Source organism: Oncorhynchus masou, chromosome 25 (genome assembly GCF_036934945.1).
Source record: "Oncorhynchus masou masou isolate Uvic2021 chromosome 25, UVic_Omas_1.1, whole genome shotgun sequence".
In the NCBI taxonomy this organism is placed as follows: domain Eukaryota; kingdom Metazoa; phylum Chordata; class Actinopteri; order Salmoniformes; family Salmonidae; genus Oncorhynchus; species Oncorhynchus masou.
The window spans coordinates 23,643,314-23,657,453 of record NC_088236.1 but is presented as its reverse complement, the minus strand read 5'-3'; the positions used below and the strand labels follow the sequence as shown (position 1 = coordinate 23,657,453).

Below are 14,140 nucleotides of genomic sequence, written 5' to 3'. Positions count from 1 at the left end.
GGAAGCTGTCCCCGTTTTTACACACACACACACACACAATTCACACTCTGCTGAGCCCCGATTGGCCCATTTCAGTTTCCACAACTCAAAATCCAATAGTCTGGCCCGTAGGAAAACCAACTGCCAGGCCTCGCCCTGCTTGTCGCCGTGGCTTTGTGGGTCCGGGGGAGGGGGCGTGGAAATGGGGAGAGGATTAGAGGGCGAATTTAGCAACATTTCTGTTCTCCGGGGCTGTTTAGTTAACCCTAAAACGCAGCCAGCGTCCTCCACACCCCCCTGACTCCCCCCTATCCTCCCCCACCTCACTGCTGCCTCTCTGGGGCAGGTTCTTAAATCCTTTTGAAGTCCTAAGCGCTTCAGAAATCCATTGAGAGCCATGTATAATGGCTTTTAAGAGAGAGTGTTTAGCTGAATCCCAGCCCCATGGCTTATGAACCACTGCTTTAATGGATTCTTCCCCTCTTCTCTTCACCAAGACTAAATCCAATGGATTGTCCCTCATTATCATTTAAATAAGCCTCTCTTTCTACTCCAAACGCTCCAACTTGAATGAACCCTGCATAGTAAGGCTAATTCCAAATGGCCTTGGCCTCCTGTTACTGAATCACACACACATGCACACACACATTATGCATGCATGCACATTCACTCACACACACACTACACCTACGTTGTTCGCTTTTGCCCCTTTGTGTCCACATATATGGCTGGCCCTGCCCCTCTGCCCTCCACCTCTACCCCTCCTTCTCCCTCCCTCTATCTCAGGCGGTGGGGACAGGAGGTGTGAATGGAGAGGGAATAGTCTTTTGATTCCCGCAGAGCTGACTTTCCGGTTCACAGTAGGACACCTCCCTAATTGTCACAGTGGGGTTGAGACTGTGATTCAGAAGGCACAGAGGCACTGATGAGGGCTAAAGCGCAGAGGAAGGTGTGGGAGGGAGGGATGGAGAGATGGAGGGATTGGAGGTACTATGGACAAAATTGGTCTTGCAGAAAAGTCCCCTCCTGAGACTGCAAATTGCCAATCGAAATGGAGGAATAAAGGGGGGAAAGTGGAAGGAGAGGAAGGAGAGGGAGATTTGGAGATTGGTATTCTGACTGTGACCTGAGTGAGTGATGGAGAGAGAGATAAAAAGAGAGAGAGATGGACTCTCCCTGTCAGAGGCCTCGTCTATCAACAGAAGCGAGCACACTATGTCAGCATACACATGACAGGGTTATTATATCGTATCAGTGTATTTGACATTATATATAAGTGAATGAGACAACCATTATTGGGTTTGTCCTATGGAGCGATTTCAGTGCCAACAGAAATTGTATTTGAATTCCATAATTTTGAATTTATATTAGGATATGGAATTTTAATTTAAGATTTTTTAATTTGTAATGCACAAATTGAATCATTGAAATTGTATTTCATGATTTGAAACTGAAGCTGAATGAATATTAAATTCAGTTTAAAAATGACATTTAATGGAATATTCATATTCAATATTTATATGTTCAGTTTCAATGTGGTAGATACTGCATTAATTTACTGTGTATCAAGTTTCCAAACTATCATTTCACGTTTATCAAAGTTTCATATATTAAACTTTTCAGATGTATTCAGATTGAGTTTTCAAATTCAGTTCTTTAAATTCAGATTGAAAACCAGAGACAACATTGTGGTACTTTGCCAATCAGGAAAGGTAGAGGAGCATTGCTCTCTGTGGTAAACGGAAGCTTCGGGCATTTTCTGAAGCCAATGTGGCATGTTTCATTTCATTTAAACTATTTTGACCCCAATCCTGAAAGATTAGACTCTGGGTAAATTGTCTGAGACCTGAAACGTTGTCTTGTCTGGCGTACAGGAGACCTGGGTTAGAACCCCGTCAGTCAAACTAACGCGTCTTCAGGTCTCAGGCAAGGTTGCTCATCACATGCATGGATCACCAAACCACCTCTGTTGCACTCTCATTAAATAGGGTGCACAGATCCTGCTGCTTCTGTTTGCCACAGAAAGTGTTGTTGTCGTGCAGTAGGCCTGATTTGAACCCAGTCAGTTATATTGGTGCCGTGATCTCTGAATATGCGGTCAAAGGGGGTTGAAATGTAACTGAGGAGGTTCGATGAACCACGCACTTTTGATGAGTAACTTTACTGGAGACTTGAAGACTTGTTAGCTTCCTGAACTCATCCCTATGGGCTTTAGCTGTGGGCTAACACAGTCCTGCGAACCCAGTCAGTCACAAGAGCACGATTAAATAGGGAGTGGAAAGGCTATCCTTAGAAGCGCTTTGACGGGACTATTAAACTATATTCTTATTGGGGCAAATTGCGTTTTTTTTGTGACACTATGTTCTAACATGTCTTGCATGGCCTGTGAGGGGAACAGAAGGCACGTTCGTGTTCCAGAGAGTCTAGGCTCTCAGAAATGGGGTCATAATAGCTTTTAACCAAAAAACTGTTCAAATGCTAGAGACAAATTCATAGGAAGACAATACATTAAACCATTCACATTGGCTTCAGAAACTGCAAGAAGCTTCTTTTTACCGTAGAGAGTGTTTCATTCCATCTGTTCTTCTCTACATTTCCTGGCTGGATAAAGTACTAGGATGTTGTCTCTGGTTTAGAATATATATATAATATATAATCATTGAATTTCAATGAATATATAATCATTGAATTTGAATATTCAATTAAATTGATATTGAATTTGAAAACTGAATGCAATATTCATTCAATTCAGTTTCAAATCATGAAATTGTCACACCCTGACCATAGTTTATTTTGTATGTTTCTATGTTTTGGTTGGTCAGGGTGTGATCTGTGTGGGCATTCTATGTTGGATGTCTTGTTTGTCTATTTCTTTGTCTGGCCTGATATGGTTCTCAATCAGAGGCAGGTGTTAGTCATTGTCTCTGATTGGGAACCATATTTAGGTAGTCTGGGTTTCACTGTGTGTTTGTTAGTGATTGTTCCTGTCTCTGTGTTTTGCACCAGATAGGGCTGTTTTCGGTTTTCGTACAGTTGTTATTTTGTTAGTTTAATCATGTATAGTTTCCTTATTTAATAAAATCACAACTACGCTGCATTTTGGTCCGCTCCTCCTTCCCACAACGAAAGCCGTGACAGAATCACCCACCACAACATGACCAAGCGGCGTGGTAACAGGCAGGAGCAACAAAGGAAGGAATGGACATGGGAGGGCGAATTGTTTGGAGAAGTTTGGGATCAGCCTGGAGAATATCGCCACCCCAAAGAAGAACTGGAGGCGGAGAGAGCTGAGAGGCGCTGGTATAAGGAGAAGCAACAGCGGCAGCAGTAGCAACAATATCGGGACTACACTACTTGGGAGGAAATAAACAGGTGGGCGGTCGACCCAGGGAGAGTGCCGGAGCCCGCCTGGGATTCATTGGAGCAGTGGGAAGAGGGTTATAGGAGAATGGAGATGGCGAAGCAAGCACGGCGGCGCGGAAGGAAGCCCGAGAGTCAGCCCCAAAAATTTATTGGGAGGGGGCTCACAGGGAGTAGGGCTACGCCAGGTAGGAGACCTGCGCAAACTTCCTGTGCTTAACGGGGGCTAAAGAGACCGGGCAGGCACCGTGTTATGCTGTGGAGCGCACAGTGTCTCCAGTGCGGGTGCATAGCCCGGTGCGGTACATATCAGCTCCTCGTATTGGCCGGGCTAGAGTGGGCATCGAGCCAGGTAAGGTTGGGCAGGCTCGGTGCTCAAGAGCACCAGTGCGCCTGCACGGTCCGGTCTATCCAGTGCCACCTCCACACATCAGTCCTCCGGCGGCAGCTCTCCGCACCAGGCTTCCTGTGCCGCACCAGGCCTCAGCCAGAGCTGTCAGTCTGCAAGAAGCGGTCAGAGCTGCCAGTCTGTATGGAGCAGCCAGAGCCGCCAGTCTGTATGGAGCAGCCAGAGCCGCCAGTCTGTATGGAGCAGCCAGAGTCGCCAGTCAGCATGGAGCAGCCAGAGCCGCCAGTCAGCATGGAGCAGCCAGAGCCGCCAGTCAGCATGGAGCAGCCAGAGCCGCCAGTCAGCATGGAGCAGCCAGAGCCGCCAGTCAGCATGGAGCAGCCAGAGCCGCCAGTCAGCATGGAGCAGCAAGAGCCGCCAGTCAGCATGGAGCAGCCAGAGCCGCCAGTCAGCATGGAGCAGCCAGAGCCGTCAGTGTGCATGGAGCAGCCGGAGCTGCCAGTCTGCATGGAGCAGCCAGAGCTACCAGTCTGCAAGGTGCTGCCAGTCTGCAAGGGGCTGCCAGTCTGCAAGGAGCTGCCAGTCTGCAAGGAGCTGCCAGTCTGCAAGGAGCTGCCAGTCTGCATGGAGCAGCCAGAGCTGCCAGTCTGCAAGAAGCCGCCAGAGCCGCCAGTCTGTATGGAGCAGCCAGAGCCGCCAGTCTGTATGGAGCAGCCAGAGCCGCCAGTCTGTATGGAGCAGCCAGAGCCGCCAGTCTGTATGGAGCAGCCAGAGCCGCCAGTCTGTATGGAGCAGCCAGAGCCGCCAGTCTGTATGGAGCAGCCAGAGCCGCCAGTCTGTATGGAGCAGCCAGAGCCGCCAGTCAGCATGGAGCAGCCAGAGCCGCCAGTCAGTATGGAGCAGCCAGAGCCGCCAGTCAGCATGGAGCAGCCAGAGCTGCCAGTCAGCATGGAGCAGCCAGAGCCGTCAGTCTGCCAGGATCCGCCAGTCAGCCAGACTCTTCCAGATCTGCCAGTCAGCCAGACTCTTCCAGATCCGCCAGTCAGCCAGACTCTTCCAGATCTGCCAGTCAGCCAGGATCCGTCAGTCAGCCAGAATCTTCCAGATCCGTCAGTCAGCCAGACTCTTCCAGATCCGCCAGTCAGCCAGACTCTTCCAGATCCGCCAGTCAGCCAGACTCTTCCAGATCCGCCAGTCAGCCAGACTCTTCCAGATCCGCCAGTCAGCCAGACTCTTCCAGATCCGCCAGTCAGCCAGACCCTTCCAGATCTGCCAGTCAACCAGACTCTTCCAGATCTGCCAGTCAGCCAGGATCTGCCAGAGCCTTCCTCCTCTCCTCTGCTGCCGGAGTCTCCCGCCTGTCCGGCGCTGCTGCCGGAGTCTCCCGCCTGTCCGGCGCTGCTGCCAGAGTCTGAGGAGCCCCTCTGTCCCGAGCTGCCCCTCTGTCCCGAGCTGCCCCTCTGTCCCGAGCTGCCCCTCTGTCCCGTGTTATTTAGTAGGGTTGCCGTGGCTAGGAGGTCACGGAAGCGGATAAGGTGGGGGAGGACTACGGTGAAGTGGGGGCCACGTCCAGCACTGGAGCCGCCACCGCGGACAGATGCCCATCCAGACCCACCCCGATAGGTTCTGCTTTTGCGGCCGGAGTCCGCACCTTGGGGGGGTACTGTCACACCCTGACCATAGTTTATTTTGTATGTTTCTATGTTTTGGTTGGTCAGGGAGTGATCTGTGTGGGCATTCTATGTTGGATGTCTTGTTTGTCTATTTCTATGTCTGGCCTGATATGGTTCTCAATCAGAGGCAGGTGTTAGTCATTGTCTCTGATTGGGAACCATATTTAGGTAGTCTGGGTTTCACTGTGTGTTTGTGGGTGATTGTTCCTATCTCTGTGTTTTGCACCAGATAGGGCTGTTTTCGGTTTACGTACGGTTGTTATTTTGTTAGTTTAATCGTGTATAGTTTCCTTATTTAATGAAATGAATCACAACTACGCTGCATTTTGGTCCGCTACTCCTTCCCACAACGAAAGCCGTGACAGAAATACAAGTAACATTTATGAATTCAATGATTTAAAAAAGTGCAGAAATTAAAAAATATCAAATTCAAAATCCTAATACAAATTCAATATAATGTAATACAAATACAATTTCTGTTGTCACTGAAATCGCTCAATATTGTCCATACATGCATACAAAACTCAACTTTGACCCTGAACTACTCCCCATTACTTATACTGTAAATGTTATCCCACTCCACTAAATAATTTTTTCACAAATCAATGAAAGATGGGTTGTTAAGGGTGATGCAATGGAATGGTATATTTATGTAGTGCTATACTGTATTCATGTTTCATCTGATATGTTGTTCACTCCAAAAACATGGGAGACAGAAGGTTAACATGAATATTGATATTAAACTATAGCGGCCTCATAATTTCTGTGTCAGCGGCTGGCTCATGGCCCCTAAAGGTCAACCCTGTTCTCCTCTCTCTCTCTACAGAGCTCCACTCACTCGCTGTCAGGCCGGGGCTACTCGGTAAGTGACATTTTCATGCTTCATGACTTTTACGGCAGAATTACAATCTCCAACGGCCCTCTTTATGGCTCCCCCGCTCGATACTTGTATTATGTTAAATAGAGTAATGGAGAAATCATGAAATTAGGGACATTCATCTTGAATGACTGGTTAAATTGTAGGAAGGAAGGGAAGACACTAAGCCCCAAATGGCACCCTATTCCCTACGTAGTGCATTACTTTTGACCAGGGCCCCATAGAGTGTCTTGCTCTACCTTGGGTAAATGTGCCTATTTTATTGACATCCATCACGTCAGGCCAGGCAGGCAGGCAGCCATTCTGTGGTTTAGCAGTTGAAGTGTTAGGGGAGGTGTCTTCCTCCAACTGCCTGCCATCTAGTCATTTGATTCAGTTGTCAGACATTATGCTTAAAAGCCTTTTTTTAAGTGAGTGCCTGCATTGATACACAAAAGTAATTTTCCCACTATACATATATAATATACTACCTTATCCTTTTAGAAAAGCCATAGCATAGCTGTTATTATGTAGGCCTATGTTATGAATAGGGGAAATATAACTCCATTCACATTGAGCGCTATACTTTCCTTACCGTTGAAGTGAAAATGTAGAACGTGTTCTTGTGCGTAGTGAAAATGTTTAGAAAAAATCTTGTCAGCCCATTCGTTTCATAATGTACACTGGTTTACTTATTGTCACTAGGAAACTATTTTTCCCATTTAAAAGTATATTTTGCAGACTACACACCAGTATGTGTTTTTCAAACCTAATGATCCATTTCACTTATCATTATTTGCAGAAAGCTGATGAGTATTGCTTTAATGATGAGGCTCGGAGTTGATAGAGGCAGTCGTGAGTGTTTCTAGTTGTCCATGTTGTCCTCTACACTCTACACAAAAAACAAGGTACTATCTAGAAACCTAAAATGGTTCTTTGGCTGTCCCCATAGGAGAAGTCTTTGAAGAACCATTCTTGGTTCCAGGTAGAACCCTTTTGAGTTCCATGTATAACCCTTTCCACAGAGGGTTGTACATGGAACTCAAAAGAGTTCTACCTGGAACCAAAAGGGGTTCTACGTGGAACCAAAAAGGATTATCCTATGGGGACAACCAAATAACCATTTTGGATCCTGGTTTTCTAAGTGTGTACATGAAAGGGCTAATTTATAGAGAGACTAGACCTGCCTGTGAGTGTCATGGCAATTCGTATTGTAGCTTCAGTGTTATCAAACAAATAAACAACATCTATAAATGGTTTGTCACTGCTAATCAGGGGAAGAGTATCTGCTGAGGTAGCGTTTAAAGAGCCAAACAAAGCTTAAGTTAAAAGACATTGATCTGTGTGGGTCCTTATGGTGCTACTGGTGAGTGGAAATGGAACATGTCCCATTCCTTTTCCCTCATGGCTGCATACTCTCACAGAGATGAAAACAAACAAGACCTCCCGGAAGCTGCTGCAGCCCTTTCACTTGAGCTGTCAGTTTGAGTCTGGTGGAGGGAAGGAAGGAAGGAAGGAGAAGGACCCCTGTCTTTATCTGTTCTTTACGGATAGTGAGGCGGGGGGAGAGTGAGAGAAGAGAGAGAGTAAGATCAACAAAGATCGAGAGAGAGGGAAGTAGAAAAGGAGAGAGGGAGGGCAGCAAGACAAAAGCAAGAAAGTGCACAGGGGAAGGAAGTCTCACATTGTCCTATCTGATGGTGCTGCCCTCTGGGCTGCTTGTGGGCAGAATGATTCAGAGGCTCGGCTCTCTCAGAGTGCTCTCAACTCTGACTTCTGGGGCCGCACAGAGGCCCTTATCAGCAGGTGCTCTGGGCTCTGAAATGGGGCCTCGGAACCACCAGGGGCCTGTCTGAGAGAGGGCAGAACGAATGCAGCCAACGGGAGGTGTTGTGGCTGGAGGAAGGAGAGGGGTAGCGGGTAGTTGGGGGGTGGTTTTATCTGTCACAAGGCACTAAGAGATCAAAAACACAATCTCTCTTGACAGTTTGTTTTCCACTTCTATAGGAGATAACGCCTCCGCTGTTTCCCCTGACATATGTTTCTGACGTTGCATGTCTGCCAGGCTGCTTTATCAGAGAGGTTCATTTGAGATGTAAAAGTAGACATTCAGATGTAGACATATACGGAATTGGAGTTGTAGGAGGACTGAAGCCGTAGGTTCAGGTTCATCATATTTATAGGTACATGTTAGCATGTATTAACGTACAATATGGCTAGTTCCGCATTAGCATACATGAGCTGTACACATCCGACTCCTTACATTAATCTGTATTAAACTCCATCGCTGATAACAGGTAATATACAGCACAACCACTGAGCACCACTATCAGTCTGAGGTAAAAGTGGATGTGGAATAGTTTCAGGTCCTGTTTCCCTCTCCTCTCTTCCTCTGGCTTTATTATAGTGTCACACGTTTGGGAGACAATATCTGGCCCATTTTCTCAGCTGTTCACTACCTGCTTGTTTTTACAGGGGAGAGGAGAAGGAGATGGCCCCTGTCCCTGAGTCTTTCTGGTGAATTATCTTTCTCTCTGGGGCCCTCGATAAAAACCTCCAGTCCTCCTCTGTGCCTCGCTCGGCGAGATAGGCTTTTAAGAGACGGAGAGAAATGTCAAAATATCACGATGTGGCTATCTGCCCCTCCAATATCCTCTGCAGGCTTGAAACAGAACAGAGGAAGACAGTTTACGAAAATATAAAACAGCTCCTTTTCACCAAGAGGAAGCGAGTGAGCTTCCCCCAGCCACTGAAGGCCCAACTCTTGTTTTCCCCCCTTCACAATGCAGTCTTGAAAAGGCAACACAGTGACCAGGGCAGGGTTTCCCAAACTCGGTGCTCGGGACCCCAAAGGGGGCACGTTTTGTTTTTTGTCCTAGCACTACACAGCTGATTCAAATAATCAACTAATCATCAAGCTTTGATCAGCCCAATGTGTAGTGAGAGGGCAAGAAACTAAACGTGAATCCCTTGGGGTCCCGAGGACCGAGTTCGGGAAACGCTGGACTAGGGCCAGACCCTTTCAATGATGGACTCTTTATGTCACTGCCTACGTCGATAAAAAACAAACATCCAGGGACTGAAATTCCAACAAATCACGAGGCAGACATGCCAGAACGTCGCAATTCAAAACCAAAGTTTGCATGCAATACCTTTATCATGGTTTTAGTAGCCGGCAGGTAGGCAAGTGGTTCGAGCATTGAGCCGGTAACCGTAAAGGTTGCTAGATCGAATCCCCGAGTTGACAAGGTAAAAATCTGTCGTTCTGCCCCTAAACAAGGCAGTTAACCCACTGTTTCTAGCCGTCATTGTAAATAAGAATTTGTTCTTAACTGACTTGCCAAGTTAAATACAGGTTAAATAAAGAAATGTAGTTGATGCAAAAGAGCCACCTGTGAAATGCACTCGTTAAAAATTACCTCTGATTTCCATCTTGCTATTTTATTCAAGTGGATAAATTAGTGACGTAGGCATTGACGTAGTTCCTCTGTGCCAATAGAGTCACTGTGTTGCCTAGGGTCCGGCTTTTCAGGCTATTCACAATGATTATAGATAGACCTTGTACTGAGATGCAGTTGGAATGCTGATACTGTACGTTTTTGGGAGGGTTTATCAGTATGTTAGTAGTTACAAGCTCGAGGTTGAGCTGGAGTGTTTATAGCTCACAGACACACCTGTTGGGTATTACCCTGCTCCGATGTATTTAATCCTATTTTATGCTAGATGAGTCTACACTCAAACATAACATTCGCAAAGTCATCTGTGCGTTCCTAAAACAACCTCATTTAATTGATTTGGCATTCATGACCTCCGCTTTGTTCCAAATAAATGTCCTTGTCTGACAAGCAAGGTTTAAAGACAAAAGATCTTTATCAAATTCATAATAAACTCTATTAAAAAGCTTCATGGTTTATTTAACTAAACAACATGATTCATCGTATTAAATGTTAAATAAACCGATTGTTATGAAAGCCAAAGAAGGAAATTGAGGGGAAATTATACAACATATTTCATGTGATTTTACTATAAACATGTACATCTTTTTCAGTGAATGTAACGTCACATATTACCCACCAATACACCCTATGAGCTGAGGAAGGCCCTATCTTTTCCCCTACATTAAAACTCTCTCGCTCTCTCTCTATTGCTCTCTGTCTCATTCTCTCTGTATCTCTCTGTCTTTCACTCTCTCTCTATCTTTGTCCACAGTATATTTGTCTCCCCTGTCTCACCTTGAAACTCCCCCATCCCAGACCGCCTCTGTTCGGCCATAGTTTCCATCGTCTTGCAGGTGTCTAGCTACATACCAGCGGCCCCTGCACATTGTGAAAATGTGTAAAATAAACCAATGGCCCAGCAGGAAAGGGTTGGAGCCCTGACATTGTCCCCTCCCTCTAGTGAGGTGTTGTCTGTCAGGGGCGCTCTAGAAGGGCTGTCCGGGTTGAAAACCCGATTTGATTATGCCTGTGTGCGGGCCTGCTTCAGAGCAGGGGCCTGCTGCTCCCCTCTCGCCGGGGGAGCCCGGCTGTTGCCACTAGCAACAGATAAAAATGTCTGTTAACCACAGCAGGGCCCATAACACATCAATCATTTGCTCCAGATAAAGGCTTTAGGCTTCTGGGTGCCCGGCACACTGAATGGCAGTGGACAGAAAATCCCCTTTCCAATGACTGCACAGCCCCTATGGTGGAGGGGTGGAGATGCCATTTAAAATCCGCCAACACAAAAGGTACTCTGGGAGAGGTCATTTGAATAAAAAGGCGACATGGTGAATTAGTGCAGGCCTGGCCTCAGAAACCGCCGGCATAGTTCGCTTGTTCTAAATGAACTCTTAATTGCTTTTGCCCACTTGGCTTTGCGCCTAAGGCTTTGTGTAAGAGATGGGGAGTTCGGCATCACTGCATACCCTCATATGGTTTTTCGAAGGGAATTGATATTAGTGACTGAAAAACAACTTAGAGGGCTGTGAAGTGATTTTGGCCCAGTGGCATTTTTCTCTAGAGGTGACTTTAATGGTTCATTTCAGCCCTTTCTCAATCCAAACCACTGTTATAGTAGAACTAATATTAGAGAATGTACAAGGCTCTATGTAGATCTAATAGATTATTAAATGAATCACAGTGTTACAACCATGTTTATGTCACACTGAAACACACAGACCCCAGGGGTATAGGGTAAATATATATTGGTTTTTCTTGGTTGATGCCCCCCACCAACTTGGCCCAATTTAAGTGACGATGCTCTCAGGATGTGTATACCGCTGGCATTCCCCATTAACTTACACGTTCCTAATATTGAGTTCCACCTCCCCTTTTTCCCTCAGAACAGCTTCAGTTCGTTGGGGCATGGTGTCGAAGGTGTCGAAGGTGTTCCACAGGGATGCTGGCCCATGTTGACTCCAATGCTTCCCACAGTTGTGTCTGGATGTCTGGATGTCCTTTTGGTGGTGGACCATTCTTGATACACATTAGAAATTGTTGAGCCTCAAATATCCAGCAGCGCTACAGTTCTTTACACAAACTGGTACGCCTGGTACCTACTACCATACCCAGTTCAAAGACGCATTTTGTCTTGCCCATTTATCCTCTGAATGATACACATACACAATCCGTGTCGCAAGGCTTAAAAATCTGTCTTTAACCCATCTTCTCCCCTTCATCTACACTGATTGAAGTGGATTTAACAAGTGAAATCAGTAAGAGATCATAGCTTTCACCTGGATTCACCTTGTCACTCTATGTCATGGAAAGGGAAGGTGTTCCTAATATTTTGTACACAGTGTATATGGGCGCTCTAGACAAGTAATTCTACTCATATATTACATACACCACAATCAAGGCCCAATTACATGCTACTTTAATTTCTAAAATCTCTGAATGCAGACTTGAATGCTTTAATACGCTGTGTAATGAAGGATCTGGGTGTTTGGCCATTCTCCTAGATTTACTATGGCTTTTATAGCCCATTATAACATACCATTTGCATCAGCAAATTACAATGCTCGATATCATTATCCAACCCTAAACCTGATCATAAATTAAACCTCCCATTTCAAACATCCATCTGTCTGGGGAGGGATTTCTGGCTGCATTCTCACAGGGGAGGGAAATGAAGGACAGAGAGGGGAGAGAGTGAGAGAAAGAGGGGGAGAGGCCAGAGAGGGAGAGAAATGTGAGAGAGAGCGGAGAGAGTAGCCTCCTGTGGGTTGTGAATAACTTCACTTTGTCAGTCAGAGGCATTCATTCATGTAATCAGCACTGGCTCTTTCTCTCTGCCTCCTCTCCTCCCAGCTCAAAGCTCAGAGGCCACATTAAAAGCTCATCAGTGGCCATCTTGGTGGAGAGGCTGTGATGCTGACTCTTCTAACCAGGATCACTAACCTTCCTGCTGTCATCTGGCACAGAAGCAGATTAGTATGTGCAGATCGATATGATTAAGAGGGCTTGGCCTTACTATGTCACCAAAGAAGGGTGTATTTGTATTCAAAATGGCACCAGCTCTTATCATTCTTTCTTCCTCTCCTTTTCCCTTTCATTTCCCTTCCCCTCTGTCTTTCTCGCTTTCCCCTTCTTTCTCTTTTCTGTCTCTCTGTATACGGTATATATAACGTGCCATTTAGTAGACACTTATCCAAAGTGACTTGGATAACAGAAATGTGCGCATACTGTAAATGTTTCACTCATGGGTGATCTAGGGAATCAAACCAACATTACAAAATCCCCGCTCCATACTCTACCACCTGAGCTACAGAGGACCACTCTCTAGCAACTTGATTATACACTGAGGGGAACATAATAAATCATGGTCATTTTGTACACTGCTGCAGGTAATTCATTCAGCATGACTAGTGAAATATTAGTCAAAGGTAGAGACACACAGACAGACACATATCCGTCCCCTCCAGGTATCCACCGAAAACCATTTTAGATCTGGTAAAAAAAAATACATCTTTGTGATTTTGAGACAGCGCATCTTGTCTTGACTTTTTCTCTGCTCCATTCCCACATGTGAAAACATCTGACTGCACTGCTGTGCCTAGCTGTTGAAATCCTCTCTCCGCTTTGTCTGTCTCCCGAGCGCCCTAACGATTGTTTCAGGAAACAAGCAGGAAACATACCTGTGATGGCCAAATCTTACTGGGAGAGGAAGAACAAAAGGCGCTATGCAACAGATAGCTGCAGGCTTGTGTCAGAGGAAGGACCTAAAAATTGTCAAAGACACCAGCCACCCAAGTCATAGACTGTTCTCTCTGCTACCGCACTACAAGCGATACCGATGCACCAAGTCGGGACCCTGAACAGCTTCTACCCCCAATTCATAAGTCTGCTAAATAGTTAGTTAAATAATTAACCAAATAGCTACCAGGACTTTCTGGACTACCAGGACTCTCTGGACTACCAGGACTCTCTGGACTACCAGGACTCTCTGAACTATCAGGACTCTCTGAACTATCAGGACTCTCTGGACTACCAGGACTCTCTGAACTATCAGGACTCTCTGGACTACCAGGACTCTCTGAACTATCAGGACTCTCTGAACTATCAGGACTCTCTGGACTACCAGGACTCTCTGAACTATCAGGACTCTCTGAACTATCAGGACTCTCTGGACTACCAGGACTCTCTGGACTACCAGGACTCTCTGAACTATCAGGACTCTCTGGACTACCAGGACTCTCTGAACTATCAGGACTCTCTGAACTATCAGGACTCTCTGGACTACCAGGACTCTCTGAACTATCAGGACTCTCTGAACTATCAGGACTCTCTGGACTACCAGGACTCTCTGAACTATCAGGACTCTGAACTATCAGGACTCTCTGAACTATCAGGACTCTCTGAACTACCAGGACTCTCTGAACTATCAGGACTCTCTGAACTATCAGGACGCTCTGAACTATCAGGACTCTCTGGACTACCAGGA

General features: G+C 46.2%; 1 protein-coding gene across 1 annotated transcript in view; it reads left to right on the top strand.

The window, feature by feature from the left end:
• Positions 1-14,140, top strand: part of fbrsl1 (fibrosin-like 1) — a 502,878-nt gene that overhangs the window by 231,267 nt on the left and 257,471 nt on the right. Inside the window, 1 exon segment of the mRNA XM_064936970.1 lies at positions 6,188-6,223. Coding sequence (XP_064793042.1) covers positions 6,188-6,223 — 36 coding nt within the window.